At 36.4% G+C, this 21,940-nt stretch overlaps 1 protein-coding gene across 4 annotated transcripts in view; it reads right to left on the bottom strand.

The window, feature by feature from the left end:
* Positions 1-21,940, bottom strand: part of LOC101799612 (carnitine O-palmitoyltransferase 1, liver isoform) — a 55,219-nt gene that overhangs the window by 12,242 nt on the left and 21,037 nt on the right. For 3 of the 4 annotated variants that reach the window (XM_027457809.3, XM_005022766.6, XM_038179658.2), the window contains exons 10-20: positions 21,161-21,248; positions 18,864-19,059; positions 17,673-17,861; positions 17,328-17,433; positions 15,443-15,559; positions 14,508-14,672; positions 13,154-13,288; positions 10,558-10,710; positions 9,466-9,570; positions 8,082-8,174; positions 3,490-6,665 (exon numbers count right to left, since the gene is read on the bottom strand). In XM_027457809.3, the coding sequence (XP_027313610.1) occupies positions 6,579-6,665; positions 8,082-8,174; positions 9,466-9,570; positions 10,558-10,710; positions 13,154-13,288; positions 14,508-14,672; positions 15,443-15,559; positions 17,328-17,433; positions 17,673-17,861; positions 18,864-19,059; positions 21,161-21,248 (1,434 nt within the window). In that variant the 3' untranslated portion in view covers positions 3,490-6,578. Of the gene's footprint in view, positions 1-3,489; positions 6,666-8,081; positions 8,175-9,465; positions 9,571-10,557; positions 10,711-13,153; positions 13,289-14,507; positions 14,673-15,442; positions 15,560-17,327; positions 17,434-17,672; positions 17,862-18,863; positions 19,060-21,160; positions 21,249-21,940 lie in introns of those variants that run through there. The other variant, XM_072038969.1, reaches the window with a different exon arrangement.

The raw sequence follows: 21,940 nt of genomic DNA on the forward strand, positions 1-21,940 counted from the left end.
ATAAATATTATTTCTCCATTTTCTGTTCAATATGTAGTAATGGTTCAGATCTAATATACCTGTAACTATAATAGCACCATACCTATCATCTACTTTTGTATTTTCAATAATAAATGTGAGGCTACCTGTGCAGGAAACCTCTCATCACAGAACCTATTGCTTACATTACCCAGCCCTTTGCATTTCATAGTGGCATATCATCTGGAGATGCTCAAAGTCTACCATGATATTGACCTTACATGTTTTAGGTTTCTTTCTGATTTCAGGTTATGGTTTAAAAGGATCTCTGGCTTGGGAGTTCCTCTACACTCATGCTCAATATTATCAGTAGTTCTTTAATAATCAAAATAATAACAATCATCTTAAGTCTTTTGACCTTTTGATAAGATTCTAAATATGATTAGTCTGCATAAAGTACATGGATTTGGTCCTGTGAGCATCACAGAAAGTTTAATGATAGATAATACTTTATAGATAGTAACTGAAGCAACACAGATATTACCTTCAAAATACACAGAAAAACTTTGCCAAATGTAGAAAGTACACCACTTACAAAACTACTTTCTCTACAGAGATTTAACAATATAGACCACAATTTACTGTTGCAAATTAATTAATTGTTAGCTCATTTGGACCATACTTTTTAAGATGCCTACTGACTCACCTGTAGAACTAGAAATTAATACATTATTTGTAATTTGTACAACTACCTAATACTTGCTAATACCGATGGTAATATATAAAACAGCAGTCAGAACTGCATGTTCAATGCATGTTATTTATGGTAATACAAAACATAAATTTATTTCTGTATTTACTACGAATTTTGTTATAGCATAAAATTTATGATGTAACTTTAGACATAATGTGGATCTCATGTAAGTTTTAATGTGGTAGTTCCCCACATTTCAAGCACAAATAAGCACATACAAAATTCCTATTTCACTTAATCTTACTGGTACAGTTCTGACATTTTGATCGACTGTTCCTTCCGAAGAGAAAACGCTTGAATTTGGAACACTGCAATTTTTATGCTGTGTCATGACAGAAGAAAGAAAATGGACACCATCTGAAGGCAGATAAGGTGAACATGTATGTTCATCTTCTTCTGGAAGATTTAATTCCTTGTAATTTCCAAGATCTTCATTGCCACAGCTGTTGTTTCCATGTGGATATATTTCAACTTTTGCTATTGCATTCTGATTTTCCACAGTAGAAGGATACTTAAAGTGATCCAACAGAGTCTCTCCCGCATTTACAGTGCATAAATGATTGCCTTGAGTAGATGACAATCCTTCTTCAAATTGATTATTTATTACTGCAGTTTCCAGATTAAAATTTTCAGAAATAAGAGGAGTATTTTGACTAAATATGTCAGTTACAAGTCCACCATCTATAACTGATCTTATATCGAGCAATATCTGATTCTCCATAGTCATAGACAGACCATCAGCTCCTTCTCATTTATTTGAAGGTAATTACATTTTCTATTTCAGTGTTCTTCTGAACAGCTTTTGTATCTAGAAGTGAATGAAATAGACTAAGTACACACAATACTAAAGATTGATTCAATTAACATGAAACTGAAAAATATAACACTGCAAGTGGTCGTTAGGGTCCTGAATCTGCTTTTTAGAAAACACAGGCCACCACTCCAACGCAAACAGCTGCTTGTTACCATAAGAACATGCCCTTGTAACTTTTAAACACGTTAACAGCATTAAGCTGCCATCGCTCCTATTTCTGGATTCAGACCATACCAACGCGGGGAGGCTCAAGCGTTAGGACACTCCAGACAGGGACGGCTGAGGTCTCTCAGCCCCACATGCACCCAACACGACCCCCTCGGGGACACCCCCGGGGCAGGACTCGCCCCTCACTCCACCTGCAGGGCCGTGGGAGCCCCCTGCCCCTTCCCCAGGGACTTCAGCTCCCCGGGAGCCGCCGCCGCCCCCTCAGTGAGCGGGGCACACACGGCCTCCCCCGGCCGTTACCGGAGGCCGCGCACGCGCCATAACGCCCCGCCCGCGGGCAACTGCCGCTGGCTCTCCACACAGGGAAACCTCCCTCCCCTCACAGGGCGCCCAAGGCAGCTCGAAATGAAAAACAAGCCAAAACTATGAAGTATTTCCAGGCAGATGCCGAAAGAGTAAATCTTAGTTCACTACTGTTAGGCCAGCTGGTACCAAAACACAGCAGCTACATTACAATTTCCCACTGTGTCCTGAGAAATGCAGTAGTTACTCTCCCGCTGTACAAATTCTGACCCAGCAACTGCATTTCCTTCCACTATACACTGCATAAACATTAGAGATTGCTTTTCTTTACCTCTTAAAGACAAATAAGTTGTTAAATATGGGGGAACAGCAAAGGCTGTCACTTTAATTGGTGGCAGTTCTATTTGCATTTCAACTCTTGTTTCAGGGGTCGTCCTTCAATGTGGAGCTGGAGGCTCTCAGATGGGAGTTGCTCTCCCTCCCCTCTTGGAAATTATCTCACATTACAAGAAGTCAGAGTCCCAAAGCCCTGGTACTAGATAAGCTATTGTTTGTTATAGCCAAAAGGTATAATTTGTTATGCAGAAGACTGCTACTGATCAGTGGTGAGACCACACCTGGAATACTGGGTCTAGTTCTGGGCTGCCCCATACAAGAGCTACAATTGAGCTACTGGAGAGTGCCTGAAGAACAGCCACAAGTGATGGAGGGAGTGGAGCATCCCTCCTAGAGGGGAGACTGAGAGCTGGGTCTGTTCAGCCTGAAGAGAGCTTGGAGGATTTTACCAGCATCTGAGGGATGGTGCAGAGGTCAGAACCAGGCTCTTTTCAGTAGTGCCCAATGCAAGGACAAGAAGCAATGGGTCCAAACTGGAACATGAGGGGTTCTCTCTAAACATCAGGAAGTCCTTCTGTGCTGTGCATGGAGCCCTGCCACAGGCTGCTCAGAGGCTGTGTGGGGTCTCCACTTTGGAGATCTTCAAAACCTACCTGGACATGGTCCTCAGCAACCTGTTCTGGGTGACTCTGCTTGAGTAGGGGTGGGACCAGATGGGCCCAGAGGCCCCATCCCACCTCAGCTATCCTGTGATTGTGTGATTCTGAAATAGCTGGCTTCCAACTTCTGCTCCTAAAGCCCTTTCTACAACTCACTACTCTACTGGATTATTATTAACTGTAAAGCAAAAACCAGTGCTGTTTACTGGCTTGCAGACAGTTTCACAGAAACTTTCCAGCAGCTATTTGTACCTCATAAAAAAAATCTGGACTAAAAACTTATGTTGTTTCTTTCTACTGACCCTGAAAAATTGTTCAATACCCAGCAAAATATCTACAGAACTTCTAAAACATCCCTGTAACTACTAAAATACGCTGAGTAGTCTCCTACTACCATTCCTAACTGGATTTAACAGCAATTATTTCACAAGCCCAAAAAGGGGAGCAAGGGAGCCAGCAAAAAAAAAATACAAAAGACACAAAAACATTTTACTAAGTAGTGGTAATTGTGAAACTTTATTTTTTGAAGTCACAGAAGAGGGTAGAACATTGACACAGTGTTGAATGTAAATAACCAACCACAATAGAGTAAGTGAACAAGATAAAAAAAAACAAAACAGCTTAATACATTTTATACAAGAAAGCAATTGGTACAAAGGCTGAATTAGAATCATGATTTTCAAGGTCAGGCACACACCTCTTTCGTCCTTCAGAAGCTCAACCCTTAAAAGAATATTCAGTTTGAGTGGTGTTAATTCTGGACAATGGTAGCCTCTAAATGAACCAAAGCTCTCCTACTCTGTTGCATTAAATAGCTGAATCAAGAAATTCTGAAAATGCATATTCAAGGTATTCAATCAATTCCACACTGCTATTTAATACACAGGTTAATTTATCATCATTCAACCTGACTTTTACTACCTAGTCAATCCTAACCTGAACTCTTATCACTAATCAAGAAGTGATTCACGGGATTCAAGGTTTAGTTATGGATGAATCATTTTTCCAAAACATTTTACTTCAACAATAAAGTACATTGTACTATAAAGTTCATTCAACTCTAAGTAATTTCAATTACATTCCTATGGCTTTAGAGCAAAGAAGCAAGTAAGTTTTACTGTATGTACACATATCAAACATCAAGATTTAAATTAATTATTTATTAATAGCCTACATTCACTGTGGATTGCTAAGATTTACATCCAAAACGCATATTTTATTTACACGCTGTTGACGTTTTTAAGGAATGAAATAAAATCCTATCTGTTTAGGAATTATGATCTATCCCAAATTAAAAAAAAAAAAAAAAAGATACATTTAACACCACTTTTAAACATTTACAATTACAAAAACAACTTTGTGCCAATTATGCTTACTCTAAGAATGTAAAATTGCATTGATAACTGCACTAACTATAATTAGACTTAAAACATTTAACACCTGAGAGTCAAATCTAAACTTTTTTTTTTTTTTTTTTGGAAAACCTACAAGCTAATATGCCCTATGTTAATTTAAGTATGGATTGGTCAGTGGTCAATACAAAAACAGTGCATTATTTCTGCAGCTCCAAAGGAATATATCACTAATAACGTTGTTGCAGTAGTTTGATAAATGCCAGGCCTGTCAGCTGCAGTAAGGCTTATTTCAAAGTCTCCTTTCCCACACACTGTACCCAATCGAATAATGAGAGTCTTTGGCCAATTTCTATGGGGGGGTCCTTTATGTAAGCATATATTTGCTTAAGTATGCATACTGGATCTTTAAGGTTTCCTACCTCAAACATACACACAGAAGTGTTTTAATATCTAGAACATTGCAAAAAAAAAAAAAAAACAAAAACAACAAAAAACAGGAAAAGGCGTATAAAGTTAGAAATACTGGCCAGAAAACATCCAAAAATCTAATGAGAAGTTTTGTATCATTCCCCAGAATGCTTTCAAAATTAGCACAGCTCTGGAGCAGCACTTACTGTATTACTAAACATCGTGTAGTTTACATTCCCAGAAAAATAAATTTGTTGCCCTACCACATACACTGCATTGCATGATCTAAAAAGTAGTGACACCAATAAAGCCTGTGGAAGAGAAGCATCACATACCAAGTTACTTCAGTTTTGTAGTAACCATTTTACTTCTGCACTTGGAAATATTATGCCCCCTTTTCAGTGAAATTGTCCACCCTACTTCCCTACCCTAATTGCTTGTATCCTCCAGAAACTGCTTGATCAAGGGCATCTTCCAGGAAAGATTTGATAAGGCTAGGATTTTCCCATTCTAGAGTTGATTTCTATTGCCTTCACAGCTTTTCTCATGTAGATAGCTGGCCATACATAGTATTGGTCCTTCCAGGCGGAAAGAAGGAAGACTGCAATTGCTCAACCTCTACAGGCAGCCTTGATTCCCAGACAATCCAAGAGGCTTGCATTTAAATAAATTTACAGTTCCCTGGGATTCAAACTTACCTCAGCTGAGCACCGACACTATTCAGCAAAAATAAGCTGATGAGTATCTGTAGCTCTGAAACAGTTACTCCTACATTTCACAGAGAATGATCTTTGCTATTTAAATATGAAATTATTTCATTAGAGCTTTGAACCTAGCTGCACCATACACAAAGATATTCAAGTCTACTTATGTCATACCCACCTAGTTATAATTTCAGAACTTGATATGCATTACTACTTCCCCTCACCCATCACTAAAATAATGTAAAACTGACTCCCAGCATAAGATTTTTTTCCTGGGTTTAGATTTTTTTTTTTTTTCTAAGGCACTGGCATGAACAAGCACACAGGTCCATTTATATGGAAACAAAAATCAACGATGTGGCAAACGTGCTTGTAAGTAGTAAGAAAAATGTGATACCTTCTAATTTACATAGTATTTTACTACTCACTGTAGCACATACTTTCCAAAAAAAAAAAAAAAAGAAAAAAAATCCACTACACTAGTTGAGTGTGATGCACTGGTTTATATTACACTAGTGGGGTGTGATTCACTGTGTGTGCGTATATATATAAATATATATTTATTTATTTATTTATTTTTAACATTTTTAAGAAATTACTTTTAAGGAAGTCAATGAAGGTAAATAGCCACAAGTTTTGTCATTCATTGACATAAAGCAGCAGATACTTTGAAGAACATTCTACTATCAATATATACCAAATCAAACCTTTTGTAGGACTTGAGTTTAAGACTTGATATGTTTTATCCTTTCCATTCAGGAAGGGAAGTAGACTCAAATAATTATAAGAAAGGGAAAAAAAAAAAAAAAAAAAGAACAGGGGCATACAGAATAAGGGAAAACTGCAGGAGTTAGAATACACATACCTTCATGCAATAATGCTATACTTCATCCCTAGAAACATACAAGATTTCAAAAGACACCCTTTGTGGAAATAAATTCTTCCAAAATATTGGAAAAAAAAAATCATGAAACATTCAAGCCACTGCTAAGGTTTTCATCAATAAGATTGTGACTCAGCTTCTTCACCAGCTATTGTTTGACAAGCCTTGCTTTCATTCACTGTTCAGAAGAGTCCTCATTCCGACAACAGAAGGTTGCTTTGCACCAATACGGCAAATCACTTTGTACAGTTTTTACTGTGGTTAAATAAACCCATGATGTCAACCATTGCTTTTTGGATGTTCTTTCCAAAGCGATGAGAATCCTTAAAAACAAACAAACAAGAACTGTGAGTACAGTCAGGCAATGGTTGTCTTTTAAGCAAAAGAAGAAATTTTAACATTAAATTTTAGAACTTTGGGATATAAACCACAGAAATTCTAATGCTATATAAATTAATCCAGATATATGCTGTTACTAACTGATGAGTTCTTCATTATGTATTTGTTTCCATATGGAGAAGGGAGAATCTCCTTTTCAAAACATGTGCTTATAACTATGTATTACAACTTCAAAAAAAAGACAACTATTTTATACATGAAGATTTTGTAAAAGCTGATTTTTAGAAGACAGAAGAATGTTCAGAAAGTGTACTACACAACTTAGTAGTTGTGAAAAAGCATAAAAACATTTTTCAGTTGAGTTTCTACCAGAATCCTGAAACTATTACCACTGAAGAATTACATGAAGTATTGAAAATGAAAATTACATTTACTTAAGTGCAAACAAAGTCTTCATGCTGTCAGATGAATGGTACAAGGAAGAAACTAAAATTAAAAATATAAATCATTAGCTACATTATAAAACCTACTGCAGAGACAGCTTAGTATCAAGGCCAAGCACATGAAGTGCTGCTTTCCCTGTATGGACTTTTGCCTTGACTGATAAGTAAAATTACAGGGAAATCTAATGTATAAACTAAAAGTTGAAATTGTTTTTCAAGTGCCTATGTAAGAACAAAGTTGCATTTTCTAATATTTAATGATTAACTGAAGGCATTGAGATCTCTCGGACAAGTTAAGGTCAAAAGACAAAAACTAGTTCAGTTATGTGATCCTGCCAAAACTGAGCGTGTCATAAGACAAAGAGGAAGGATGAATCAAAGCTCACTCAATAAACGCTTCTGAATCAGCAGGATAGCGAACAGATGCGACATTCTAATAGATGGGTGTTACTCTGATAAATTATGATAATTATGTTTCCCAAGCACAGGTTACAATTTATGGGTCAACTTCCTTTCAGAACTACTTAGACCAAGCAAATTCAAAGAATGAAGAGCACACATTTCATTATCTTTACAACCGCAGTCAGAGGCAAATCAAACTGAAAATATAAAACAAAAACCAGGAGATTCCTATCTTACTGTTTATGGGACAGGTATGAGTCATTTCACATAAATTCCAGGAACTATACCTGCGTAAAGATGGCCTTCCTTATGCCTGAAAGCATAAGTGAAGTAGCATATAGTTTCCTTGATTCATAAAGCTATTAACTTTATAAAAGTTGAGAAAAAAATTAACATACAGCATATGTCATCCACAGAAACAGGTGTAACAGGCGTCAAAACCCACAGTGTAACAATATTGCAAGTCCTACTCATTGTCTAAAAAATTTAGTAGAACAGTTTTACAAGCAGATATTCATCAAATTCATTAAACCACAGGAAAGAATTGTCCCTTACTGTCTCAGAACAGGAGATTTTGCTGGAGACGTGGAAGTGGATAGAGTTTTCATCCAAGATAATGTAAGAAACACCATAACCATCATCAGCCACCTAAAGAAAGAAAGACAAAAACAAGTGCTATTTTTTTTCCTTCATTTTCTACACGATCTTATACATAGTTACACAAAACTCTCACTGTGCAGTTTTCAACATCAGTTGCAGTTTTTCCTGAAGCAAAAAATAAGCTTTAACATTTAATCCAGCGTTTCTGAAGACTGCTTCCACTTAAAGAAACAGCTCTGCTCTCATTTGAAGAGTGAAGAACATGGAATTAACTGAACTGTCATGTTCCCAACATTTTGAAGTTCCATATTTTGAAATATGCTAGTTGTTCAAAGAACTTCTATCAATGTCTGATCCTAAACAGCTATACAGCTTCAGTCCTTAAGTACAAACGAATATATATACACCTAAACATCCCGTTTCATGGAATCACTCTGCAGATGTAAAAAAAAAAAAAAAAAAAAAGTATCTACATATGGAGCATAAGGCCTTTATATTACAAGAACTTGCCCAAAGGCAGTCATCTAACATGACAGCAGTTGTACAATTCTGAACACCCATATCATGAGTAGAGCCTCTGGTCAGATTTAAATATTAGCAGCATTACCTGTCCTAAGTTTCAGCCTGATGTTATACTACGTATACCTAGTAAACATGAAATATCCTGCTGCCACCCTCCTTCCTCTGTTTCCTAAATCATAGGGTCTTTCACCTCATCCTTCCAGCTCTTTGCTGCTGCTGAGCACTCTGAAAGCCTTCTCTCTATTAGAGCCTTCTCTCTTTAAATTTCTAAAAACACACTAGTTTCTTTAAAGGCTATGAAAGTTGTAGAAAGTTTGATTTTTTTTTTCTAAATCTAGCCACTATTCACATTTAGGAGGGCTAGCATACCAGTTTAATTAGCTTAATTTGGAAAAAAAGCATGAATATGTTTTTAATTAATCAGGAAATAATAAAAAAAGTGAAATTACTTCTACAAATGCCAACCTTAAAATCTAGTTTAAGTAATAAAGCATTTGTCTGTAATAATAGCCTGGCATAATCAATCTCTGGGCATAAGTGATGTGATAAAAGCCCCCAGCTTATCAGAACATGGAGCCCTGTACCGCATTTGGCAACTGTGCATTTCCTTAGGAATAATCCATTCCATAATCCCTTGGGACAAGGCAAAAAACATGATGTTTCCTCTAAGCACATCCACCATATATTGGAAAACATTAAACATATACATTTAAAAGTGCAGCACGTGCTTTTAATGCACAACACTACGGTATTACACCTCTGAATTTTTTAGTCTGAAACTGTTTTCAAAATAGACACTTGTACTTAGCAAACATACTGGTCCAAATCCTCCACCGCTGGAGAGCATCTCAGGGTTCTTCTTCAGATCTATGTGTTGCTGTGGTGTCTGACTTGTTGACAGCCTCCAAGGCTCCGACAACACCTTTGTTAGACAAGAAAGGGATGCAATCAAGTACAACATTCTGCTTAAGAACATGAAGCATGAACGTGAACATTAAGAACATACTGCTTAAGAACATAATCAAGGTAAGTTATTAAACATTCAATAAGCAATTATTAAAGATAACTCCAGTTCATGTTAATGGAACAATCAATCGGGTTAAAAGAAACAACTGAACCTATCCCGATATGCAGGCCATATATGAGGTCTTGATGTCAATTTCTCAAAAAATAGCATTTCTGCTGCAAGAAATGTTGTTTCAAAACAGATAAATCTGGTCTATAACCTGGTAAACCCTGCAGACCAGGTCTTGTCAATAAGACCAAGAATGGCAGCATTCAAATCCCAGTGAAATACTATGGTAAGTCATTAAGTTTGGAAAATCTCTAACAATATACAACAGTTTCTTGAAAGGTTGCAGAAGTTGTACAAGGCTGTTTAATTCTTAACTTAAAGCAGGAATACACTTATTTTCAAAACACGTACTTTTTTTTAAAAAAAAAAAATAAAAATAAATCCCAACCTTAAAGCCTGGTTTAATAAAGTATTTGTCACTGTAATAAGCAGTGGGAAAAAATCATAATTAGTGATCTAGCTCACGTTAACTTATAACGAAGTTTTTTTGCCACAATTCCAGCAGAACATTCTTAAGAGAAAGGTTGTAATACCTTGAAAATATGCTAAGAGCCACAAGCAGCCAGTATTTTTTGTAATACATATTACATCTCTGTTGTAAACCTCTATAACCTGTATATAGCATTACTAAAATGCCCATTAGTAAGTGTAGATTTAAAGCAAAACGAAACCAAGTTGTAATCTACCAGTAAACGTTAAGCAGTGCTACCTAAACACTTACCTATTTTTCTGAGGAAAATTGTAATTACGTAAGTATGTAAGCAGATACCAGAAGACACTAAGTAAACACAGATTATTTACTGTTACCAATAGACACCAATAAAGATCACTTACTTCCTTAAGGAAAGGAGAATCTACAGAAAGGTACTTGGAAACAACATAGAGGCAGAACAGATGGCGGTCAATGCCAGCACCAGTCATGGCAAGACGATATAAGTGCTGATGTTTGGTAGCTGCAAGCCGGAAGAACTTAAGCTTATTTTCATTCTAAAAAATGAAATAAAGAAGAAGAAAATCAGGTAATGAACTGGATTGAGGGTGGAGGTACAATAACTAAGTTACAGCAATGGCTCCTGAGCCTAGAGCATTTAAGGACAAAGTACAAGACAAGACAGGCAACTAAGACCAAATACTAGAATTCACTCACTTTGCAACCTCACATATTTTATTTCAGTATTAGCTATTACCTGCTGTAAACAGTACAAAATGAAAACAAAACAATATTTTAAATGTGATATAACCACAGAAACAAACATGATTACAACTGTAGTTTATTACTTTGTATATTTAGAATCATAGAATCATAGAATATCCTGAGTTGGAAGGGACCCTTAAGGATCATCAAGTCCAACTCTTGACACCGCACAGGTCTACCCAAAAGTTCAGACCATGTGACTAAGTGCACAGTCCAATCTCTTCTTAAATTCAGACAGGAATTACCTTCTTAGCTACAGAAAAGCAAGTCTCAACATGACTTAAGCAGAAATTTCAACAGCTATTTTAGAAGGCTAACTGACAACAACATATGAACGTAATGCAGAGGCTGACAGAAATTATTAGTTCCAAGCTCATTTTTAGATAGCTATTTTAAGATTTTTATACTATGGAATGCAATACTGAAAACATGGCAACCTGTCACTTCTTATGTCCAGCATCACTGTATTTTATGCCACAAGCCATTCAACCCTCCCCCCCCCCCCCTTCCCAGTAAAGTTCCTTAATGGGAATCAAGAGTTTAGGTTCCGAGTGATACCACAATTACCTGAAAACAATTAGCATAAACCTGTAGGTTGCTAGCAATAGGGTGGACATTATACATAGTTAGTAACTTCAAACTCAAAATAAATAAATAGTGTTTTCTTTTCATTTTAAAGGAATAGTTACATATTGAAGATCATCCAGGATCACTATTTTTATTCAAGGTCCACAGTAGCAATAATTGGCATTTCTTCAATTAATTTTCTAATGAAGTGGTATATGACCATGTAATTTTTGGCTCTTACCAATGTTGACAACGTATAACAGTCATTTCCAAATACTCACTTCTAAATATATACACATCATCTAATCAGAAAAAATAAAGTTAAACTACAATATAGTGTTTTCCTGCATGAACGTTTATTCACAGAATCACTGAGCTGGAAAGAACCAGAACTGTTCATCTACTTAGACTTCTTCTCTTCCCTAAGATCAGATCAACTAAAGCTCCTTCCTGAAGAACCATTATGTAACTTACTTTAAGAGAAAAAAAAAAAAAAAATCTGTTTGAGGCTTCTGACTATTTACTTTGCTACTCATTATCTATCCTTAGTAGCAGAAAATGTTTCCCTAATGTGTTTCGTGCCAAAATTTAAGTCCATTACCTCTTGGGAAAGAGAACATCATCTTTCCATCAGCTTTTTTTTTTTTTCCCCCCACTTGAGGACAACCTGGCTTCCTACCTCTTCTCACTACACTAAGTTCACTTCTTTAGACTAGGCAAGAATAAAGAAGTTCAAGTTCTCCTCACAGATCCTGTTTGGATCTTAGTTACCTTTGTTATGACTCTCTCCAGTCCATCCATACCTCAAGTGTGGTGTCCAAAGCTGGGCATACCCTGCCAGCTAAGGCCATAGTAGGGGAAGGAAAAAATACAGGGGGAAAAAGGACTAATAAAAATAATAGGGCAAGACAAACTAAACTGAGTGCTGACACTTTCACAATGGTGTAACGCTGAGCGTGCTACATCAGTGCTGAGTTACTGATTATTATAGTCCTACATCTTTGTCATTAGAACCTCTACCCATGCAGATGGAAACTCCCTTTAGCTTAGAAAAACCTGCAAACGCAATGATTTATTTAGCCTACTCTACCAGTGAAAACCATGACTATCAGTAGAACGAAGAACAGACTGCCATCAAGATGACTATCCTCCACGCCAACTGTCCTGCATCCTTCCATTTTGACAGCAAACATCTTTAACAGCATTGCCCAAGTTTTCAAAACCAAGCAGCTTTCCTCTAGGCCATACGTCGTTTGTTTGCTCATCAGATCACAAGAAGGACTAAAAAGCCCACTGAAATCAAGATATGACAGCAACTACTTATTTCCTATGAATAATGTAAGCTTCCCTATCAGGGAGGAAAGCCTAACTGGCATGGCATTACTTGTACACATAACAAAAAGTCACAAATCATCTCAGTTTTCTGGAATTCAGGGTCTGTAGAAGTTGGTATTCTGGTGGTTACTGCCATTCACCTTTGGTATAGCCTTCAATTCCTGTCATACTAATGGAGGATGCAGACAATTATCTGATGCTACACTTCATTCCTCAAAACAAAGGCATAGATCTTTCCTTAAATCTTTTAAAACAATTCAGGAGCTTGTATGAATAAGTACCGATAGCCATGTGACTTATGAATTGTATTAGGAAACAACACAGTAAACTTACGCTTTCAGTTGGATCTTCCATGGTTCGAACAAAATTGCATGATTCAACAGTACATGAACGGACGGTTTCAGTCCTGCCTTCTCTGAACAAGCGCGTCATAGAGGCTTCATATGTCAAAGAAAATTTTCCCATGTCCTTCAAATTTGAAAAATAAGGACTTAAAGGTTTATTCGAACATAGCCCCTTTCTTAATCAACAGTAAGGTTCCAGGTAAGCCCACAGGATACGAATCACTCCACAAATTAAATGTTAAATTTTTAGTAGCCCACCGTTAACAGTCTTATCTACAGATGATTAAAAAAAACAAGATTAATAATGGGATTTGATAAATACTAGTTGAACAACCAAACCAGAAAGGACTAACAAGGACTACACCATGCATTTTATATCCAGTCTTTTTCAGTCTGTTATAAACAGAAACTAATTAAAAAAATACCAAAAACCTATAAGAATGTTCAGTGGCTTCCTAATTAATACAACTATGGTACATAATCCATAGAAGATTATGACATCCTAGAAGACTGTGACATTCTTAAGAATATTTTCAACCCAAAGTTTAATAGGATGTAGATGCATGGAAGCATGGGGATGGAAAGCATGTGAAAGAATGTGATTCAAGGATGTGAAAACTGAAAGTGAAAAAAAAAAAATAGTAAAAGCTTATCTAACGCATTAGCAACTCTTCCTGATCAAAATATACATCAGAACAGATCACAAGTCTGTTCAGCTTAAAATAAAGAGGATAGGTGGTTAAAAGAAAAAAAAAAGGGGGGAAGGAGGGAAAACAAATTAAAATTTCACTACATTGGCGCTTTCTGAAAACAGACTGCAGAAAAAGTGAGCTACAAGAAAAAGAAACAGGCAGGCACTTTTATTAATCTTCTTTGGGAATGCCCCTGACTACCCAATTAAAGGGAACTTCCAACTAAAAGATAAGTTTAATACCATTTAGATAATAACACTACTGGAAAACACACATGCTAGAATTTTCATATCTACAAAGTATCCAGAGATAGAACAACTAACGGGAAAAGAAAAAGCCGCATTAGCACCAATAAGCCAACCTTTGGACACTGAATTTCCAGCAAGTAATCTGTTTCGCATTTCTATTAACTTCCATGGAATGACCTTGCACAAGCAGTGCGAAGTTAAAGTACAGCGTACTTTACACAGCCACGTGTTTTAACCACAACAAACAGTTGTGTACTAATAGTACGCAAACATACTATTTCCAATTTAATGAGATTCTATAATCTAGACGACCATTCTTGACAGTTGGACTAGATGATCTTGGAGGTCATTTCTAACCTGAACGATTCTATGATTCTATAAGCCAGAAGCAGTCTGTTCTTACCCGATAGTGAGCAAGCTGCAGGGCAAGTTGAATGAAGGCATCAGGGCTAGTTTTTGCTTTCTTTATTAGTCCCTTCCCAAAAACGTCAAAATAAAATGAACAGAAGTCCACATCATCTGCCAGAGCCGTGGCAGTGCTCAGAGACCTCTCAATCACTTCTTGGCACTATAATAAAAAAAGACATTGTTTACTTATATGCAAATATATACATATGCATGCATTAGAAGGCATCTAAGAGTAATGTTGAAGAAGAGCATGCATTTTTAACTGACACATAAAAAATGTTGCCTTTCTGTGTGCCATGAACATCATTGTCTAATTACTCTTCCTTTGGAGAAGCTATCTTTGCCTCAAAGTTAAGATTCAAAGAGCTTTAAAAGAGTTTTAAGCCCATACTCATTTAGAGCCCAAAATTGGGCTTAAAAAACAAAACATACTTAATTAGATGTATCACCAGCCATTACCTTTTAAATTAAAATGAAATAGGGTTATGGCAGTTTCTCTTGAACTCATGAAAAAAATAAAGAAAAAGCCTTCTGTACAGAACTTTTAATACTTAAAGACAGCTAATCAAAAGGAAACGTTACACAAGCACAACAACGAAACCACAGCAAAAAACTCTATTGCCATACAGTTACTGTTTACAATGGATGGCCACTTGTTTTTGATATGTTGCCAAGCAAGAACATTTCTAGTAAGAAGTTGAAATTTCCTGACCAGAATTTTAAAAAGTGGGTGTTAAAAACCCCGATATCATTTTAAGTGAACTGGGTAAGGTGAAATAATATCTTACAGGGGTCAAGGAAATTCAAGCTATTTATGAAGTTATCAGTAATTACCGAACTGATTTGACTGCTCAGGAAAAAAAAAAAAAAAAAAAAAAAAAAACCTCCTAAGAACCTCCTTCCCCAGAGCACTATCTGCTCTGTACTTACTTCTTCTGGAATGTCCCACTGTAGTTTGGTAGGCATAGGAATATTTTGATTGGTATCTCCTTTGCAGTGTCCATCCTCTGAATAGCCCAGTTCAAGGTACTCAGTTGCCATTACATTCTGCAAAGATACATTTTCAAAATTGTAAATGTAACATATTGCTATGAAATTAGAATTTGGAAGTCAGCATAATACAATTTCAATAGATAGTGAAGTATAGTACACGGTCTGTTTTCAAAGAGTGAGGATAGATGCTTTCCTACTACTTTAAGGGATTTTTGCCTGTCTTCTTCACAGGAAAACGTGAGATATGTACAAAATACCTGACTGCTGCAGTACATTTTGTTACATGGTATCGAAATAATCAGTGTTTTAATTAAAATCCCACCTCCAACTTAGCAGTAGTAACAAAAAGTCTTAGTCTTATATTTCACAAACTTTGTTCAATTTTGATTCTGAAGAGTTTCTGCAAGGTTATCATCTGTCTAAATTTGTTTGTAAAAAAAAGTTTATTTCAGATTAAGTGCATCTCCTTGCAAAAATTTTATCAGAAATATTTAATTCTCTTTAAGATTTGCATCCTATTCAGTGTTTATATATGTGCATTAGACTTCCTGTGTGAGGAAGTGGAATGTTTTCAGGATGGACAATACAACCTGAACGACAGGATAAAAAATTTCTACCTCACATGATTTCAAATGACATCCTCAATGTAAAAACACAAAGCAGAAGATTTCAATCTGCTCAACATGGAAAGAAAAAAAATCGACAAAAGTCTGTTACACATACATACATATTTCCAGTCTCTTAATTTAACTTTCTCACTTAGATGACAGAACATGCCAACTATGAAAAAAATCATATCTACAAAACACACCACGTATAAACACCTAACAGTAGATAATTTCCTAGGAAACTGAATTCTTCTCAGTTTATTTTGAGCTTTGTAATTCTTCGCAGAAAAGGGAAAAACTAAGAGTAAGTACAAACAAATGAACTAAGTATATCTTAGTATATTCACCGAACAGTAACTTTTCCATTACCCAGAACAGCTGGTCTGAACTAGACAGTCCAGTCAACCTCAAACAAGTTTTGACATTCTCCCCTGGTTAGCGAGTGCAATTAGGACTTCTTGTTCTTACAAATAGATGCTCTCAGGTAATAAAATCAGGACATGACCTGGGGGCATCATTCAGGCCTGAGTCCCATTTGCACAAATACATAATGAAATTAGAATTAGCTAATATTTATGAGTGATTGAGACATAACTGTTTATAGGCTTAAGCTTTGAGAGAAAAAACAAAAACATTCAAATAGGATTTCAGGCAATAAACTATGCTCATGATGGAGAAATCTGTCAAAAAGTGCCTTCATCCCATTCATTGCAGTGAAACGAGCTAATCTAAACAACATATCAGTCTACACCTCATAAAAAATGGCTTAGAGGAAAAGTTATACTCCAGCCTGTATCTAAGTTTTACAAATAAGCACGGGGTTTGGATAGCACAAGGAAGCTTAAAAGCTCCAGAAGCATGCATATATGCACCATAAAATGCTGTGTCAAACAGGCAACAGTGTATTTATACTGAATACTATAAACAAGTGGGATGGAATGCCATATCACTTTTCTGCGAATGCATCTGTTGTCATTAAAATACAATTAAGACTTAAATTTAAGGCACAGCAACTTCCTAGGCATTTTTTAAAAAATTCTGTGGTTGCTGTGTAAAACCGAAAATAGACAAAACTGAAAGAGGTCCGTAAGTCCTCATCAGCTCAATAAATGCAGGGGACTGAAGACAAACCCAATGATCTTCAGAGGACCAAATAATGTTATCTTCTACATTCTTTTTTTTTTTTTTTTTTTTTTTTTAAATAAAACACTTACCTCCCACAGGTGTCCAACAATAGGCGCATCTGCCCAAGAATGCTCTGCATTCAGACCTATTCTGCCATTTTTGAATACTACAAGAGTAAATGTTTTATCAAACCACCTACAAAAGAAATTGAGATTATGTTATGGATTTTTATACTTTAAAAACATTTTTACACTGTATCTTCATCTCGATCAAAAAGACATTCAAATGCAGAATGCTTTTTTGTTTGGGTTTGATTTTTATTTTTTTTTAATAAACAGACAAACTTATTGGCTTAGAAGTCACTAACTCATATTAGCCACATGAATTAGCAAAATTCTAAAAATACGATGTTTTCCACAGAATCGATACTGTACCTGTCATAACATCTGCCATGTATTAGGGACTTTGCATATGCATCCAGTGACCTCCCTGGATCTTCCTTCCTGTACCCTTGCTCGATGTCGTCCAACGTCACAAAAAATGCTGCTTTTTCAACAGCATCTAGAGACTGTTTGTTCTTTCCACGGCTAAAATAAGTCTGTCGAGCCTTAGCCCATGGTATTCTGCAGAAAGAATTTGTTTTACAGCCAAGTTACAAAAATCAGTCAATATTTTATTACCCTTAAAATCACTATGCAACATTTCTCCTACTTTTATTAAATTCAAAGCTACTACTTTCACTATGTTTAAACTACATCAGAAGGGGAAATTCTAAGAACACAGATATAATGCAAAGCTAGGAAGCAATTCATTATCAATTCCAAAGTGATCTTACAGCATCCTTCCAGTACTTAAAGGGGGCCTACAGAAAGCTAGAGAGGGACTCTTGATCAGGGAGCATAGCAATAGGATAATGGTAATGGTTTCAAACTAAAAGAAACTAAAAGAGTAGATTTTGATTAGACATCAGCATGAAATTCTTTACTCAGAGGGCACTGAGACACTGGAACAGGTTTCCCAGAGAAGTTTATGTTATGTCTCTGGATGTGGCTTTGAGCAACCTGGTGTAGAGGAAGGTGTCCCTACCCATGGCATGGAGGTTGGAACTTGATGAACTTGTGAAGTCCTTTCCAACCCAAACCATCCTATGATATCATCACACATGCAAAGCTTACTCTTCAGAAGTTCAACATGTCTGCTGCACCCGAAACGTATAGCATAGATCTACATTTAGTAACTGAACAAATAACTGATCTTGCACCTAGAACTGAGTATATACTGCTTTATTTTGTAGGTGCAAGTCATAAATATAGAACAGCAGTTACTGAATTAACATTATCTATCTTAAATTTTAGGATATTCTTTAAGATGCCAGGAAGCCTCAGAGCAGATTTAAGCTTTAGTTCAATATGCTTAACACTGTAAAGCTTCAAATTACTATTCTTACAGCAAACAATTAAAGCAGAGTTCCCCAGCTTTTCAGCTAAGTATAAGGAGCCTGTATACAGCACTGACACTGCAAAATTACTTTTACCTCCCTGTTATTACAAAGGACTGTACAGCCGTTACATGTCAGCAATATACTTCTTAATATATTAATTTTTAAAAAATGATAATAACCATACCTATCTCCTGCAGTAAGAGCTGCTAGTTTTGCTTCACCAGCCTGAGGCTCTGAATCATCATCAAGAATTCTTTGCATCTGCTGTTCAATTTCTCGAGGTTTCAACAGTCTACCATCATGGTACAGCCACACTTTGAAGTAACGCCCCTTATGGTACACAACGATGTGCTTGCTGTCTTTCACATGCTGAAGAGTATCTAGAATTGTAATCGCTTATGTGAAAAGAAAGCTGAAGTTTCAAAATACCAATAACACACTATATAACATCAAACGCCTGCTGTATGTATTACCAGTTAGCCACAGCTTGCTTATTTTAACAAAGAAATAAAATGTGGAATAAGAGGTACCACTCCCACACGTTAATTCAGGATTTTAGTACACAAAAATTGCTGCAGGAAACAGTCAAATACCCAGATTTGGTAATCACGTAACAGTTTCACGGTGGAGACAACTAAAGATACAAACTAAAGATAAACTAAAGATACAACTAAAGATACTTCATCTGCATTTCTGTATCCAAAAAGTAAGCAGTACCAGTGTAGCCTGATGAAGCAGTCAGCAAGAGAACATGCTGGGTAAGTCTGGCAGAAGGTACATCCATATTCATGAGCTTTTTTTCATGCTTACCCTGGCACATGCAGACAGAATACTACCTCTATAGTCATGAAGTGTCACATTACAGTAGTCAGTGAAGAAACCTAGGCTGCAAGTTTGTCCTCACTTTATTTACAAATATAAATCCACTTGGGATAAGCCTAAACTTATGTCATGAAGGCATTGTGTCAAACCTCAAGTGAAGGTTTGTAAGCTGCCAGGAAAAGTCCTCATTTGATAAAAACTGTTTGGTTCTTTCACTACTCCAAAGAACTGTTTACATTCTTATGCATCTGAGGAGACCAGTTAACGAGATGGTAAAGAAAAAAAGCCTAAGTCCTGATTCTGAGAAATTTGAGAATTGTTGCACCAGGAAAGAGTGCTCAGAGCACTCAAAGTATAGAACTCTTAATAAAGTATAGAGCACTTAATGAAGTTTAGACAGGTATGCTCCATCCATTGATCAGAAGCATTTTCATTCTTCTGTGAGCCTATTATACTATTAAAGAGCACCACTATCACTTGGAAAGCGCAATCGAACATGCAGATTCATCACATCATGGAAGGCATTTTAAAATAAAAATAAAAATTGAGGAGCTGGAGTTACCCCAGAGTTACATGACTAACTTCAACAGGCATAGGACCTAAAGTGAAAATGAGAGGACCTAAATGAGAGGACCGAAAGTAAAATGTGACAAACCCTGCTTTTCTATCTATAGGCATTATTAACGAACGCACACATCTGCGTTCCCTCAAGATGTATTCAACTTCTGTTGTCTGTAATGAGAGCATGTTTACAACTACAATGAGAATGTACACATGAACTATCTTGTAACTACCTTGAACTAACTTGCAGATACAAATGTTTTTGGGGCTGAGCTAATATGATTGCTTGTGGTGATCACATAAATGTATTTGTAATGTTCCGCAGTACGTAGAAGTTGCAGAAGCAGACTGAGGTGAAAATGACCCTACTGTAATTCAACAGCTACCTCCCTTTATTCAACACTAAGATGTGAAAATTTAGTTACTCATCACTTAGGATGATCAGGCCATTACTAGAGTTAGGGTAGGACAGGAGCTCACCACCAACAACACTGTATACATTTTCTTAATGCATTACAGAGAAAGTTTTGGACAATCTCCTTATTACAGGTGATTTCACTTATCTGGTATCTTACAGTGCATACAAAGTGTCAAGACAATACTGGCATTGAAAGAAACTGACAGGACTAAGACTGCCTGTAAACCACGTAAACAATACTGTTGCTCCTATTGAGAAGAATACATTATGATGTTATTGTGAATAATAAACAGAAAGGAAAAAAAAAACAAGAGATGATATATTTTAAAATAACTTTGATAAAGGAACACAACTTTCACAAAAAAACAGATATCAAAAAGGAACCTGAAAGAGCAGAATGGAAAAAAAGTAAAGGTTATGTACACATTAAAAATATGGGGCAAACAATTTCTTGAAGTCATCTTATAAAGGAAGAGACAAAAAAACACTAAACTTTCAAAATTACTCTGAAAGAGAAGTCATCTATACACTTTATGGCAATTCATTACTTCTTCAGAAACAACACTATTCGTGTCCTGTCTTTCAGATCCTTACATGGGAAAATACGATTTTAGCAGAAAATTCTCCCCAAACTGTAAATTCCATGATGATGTTTTTTCTCCTTGGATGGTCCTGCTTACCTGATTCCACCCCTGGAATACGGGATGTGTTAAACATCCGCTCCCACTGAGCTGAGCAGAGCGGAACAGTTGATCCCATCAGAAGAATCTGCACCACAAATACACATTAAATTGTAATTTGTATACAGTTAGCATATTAACAAGGAAAGAAAAACACAGTCTGGTTAAAAAACAGGCTGTAGAACAATGAGATTTATAATGCATCTGTTTTTTTGTGGTCCTCACCTTGACTTCAACTACATGTGGAAAGTTTCATTGACATTCCAGTAGCTGCATTTCCATATCCCCCCTCACCTTACCAAAGCTCTCCCTTCAGGAGGCATAACTAAAACTAGTTAGCATCAGAAACCCAAGGATCTCTCTATGGTCAGTCTGGATGCAAAAGATACACGTGCAGCAAGCATTACCTCTTCACTTCTTTTTTTTTTTTTCCTAAACAGCCAGAAGGAGGTTTAAAAAGGTCCAATTTCTCAGACATGCAGTTGCATACAACTAATTATACCCCTACCATGATCTTCAACAGAACTCCTTAATTGCTTTAACAATATTTGTTCACTACAACAAACAGTCACAGAGTGGGATAGAAATTTAGAATGGGATTCATCTTGCCTATCTCTGCTGCCTACAATTCAGCACAACTCTCCATAGGGTTTTCATATCATCTACACTTAGGCTATCACTGGCCCACTCTTAACCTCAGGGTCCTCTCCTTGCCTCAGCCAGCCCTTGCACTGGCAGTGAGTGCAGAGTCAGAATGGTATGAGGTACATATCTAGTGGA

The sequence above is a fragment of the Anas platyrhynchos genome, chromosome 5 (genome assembly GCF_047663525.1).
Source record: "Anas platyrhynchos isolate ZD024472 breed Pekin duck chromosome 5, IASCAAS_PekinDuck_T2T, whole genome shotgun sequence".
Lineage (NCBI taxonomy): Eukaryota > Metazoa > Chordata > Aves > Anseriformes > Anatidae > Anas > Anas platyrhynchos.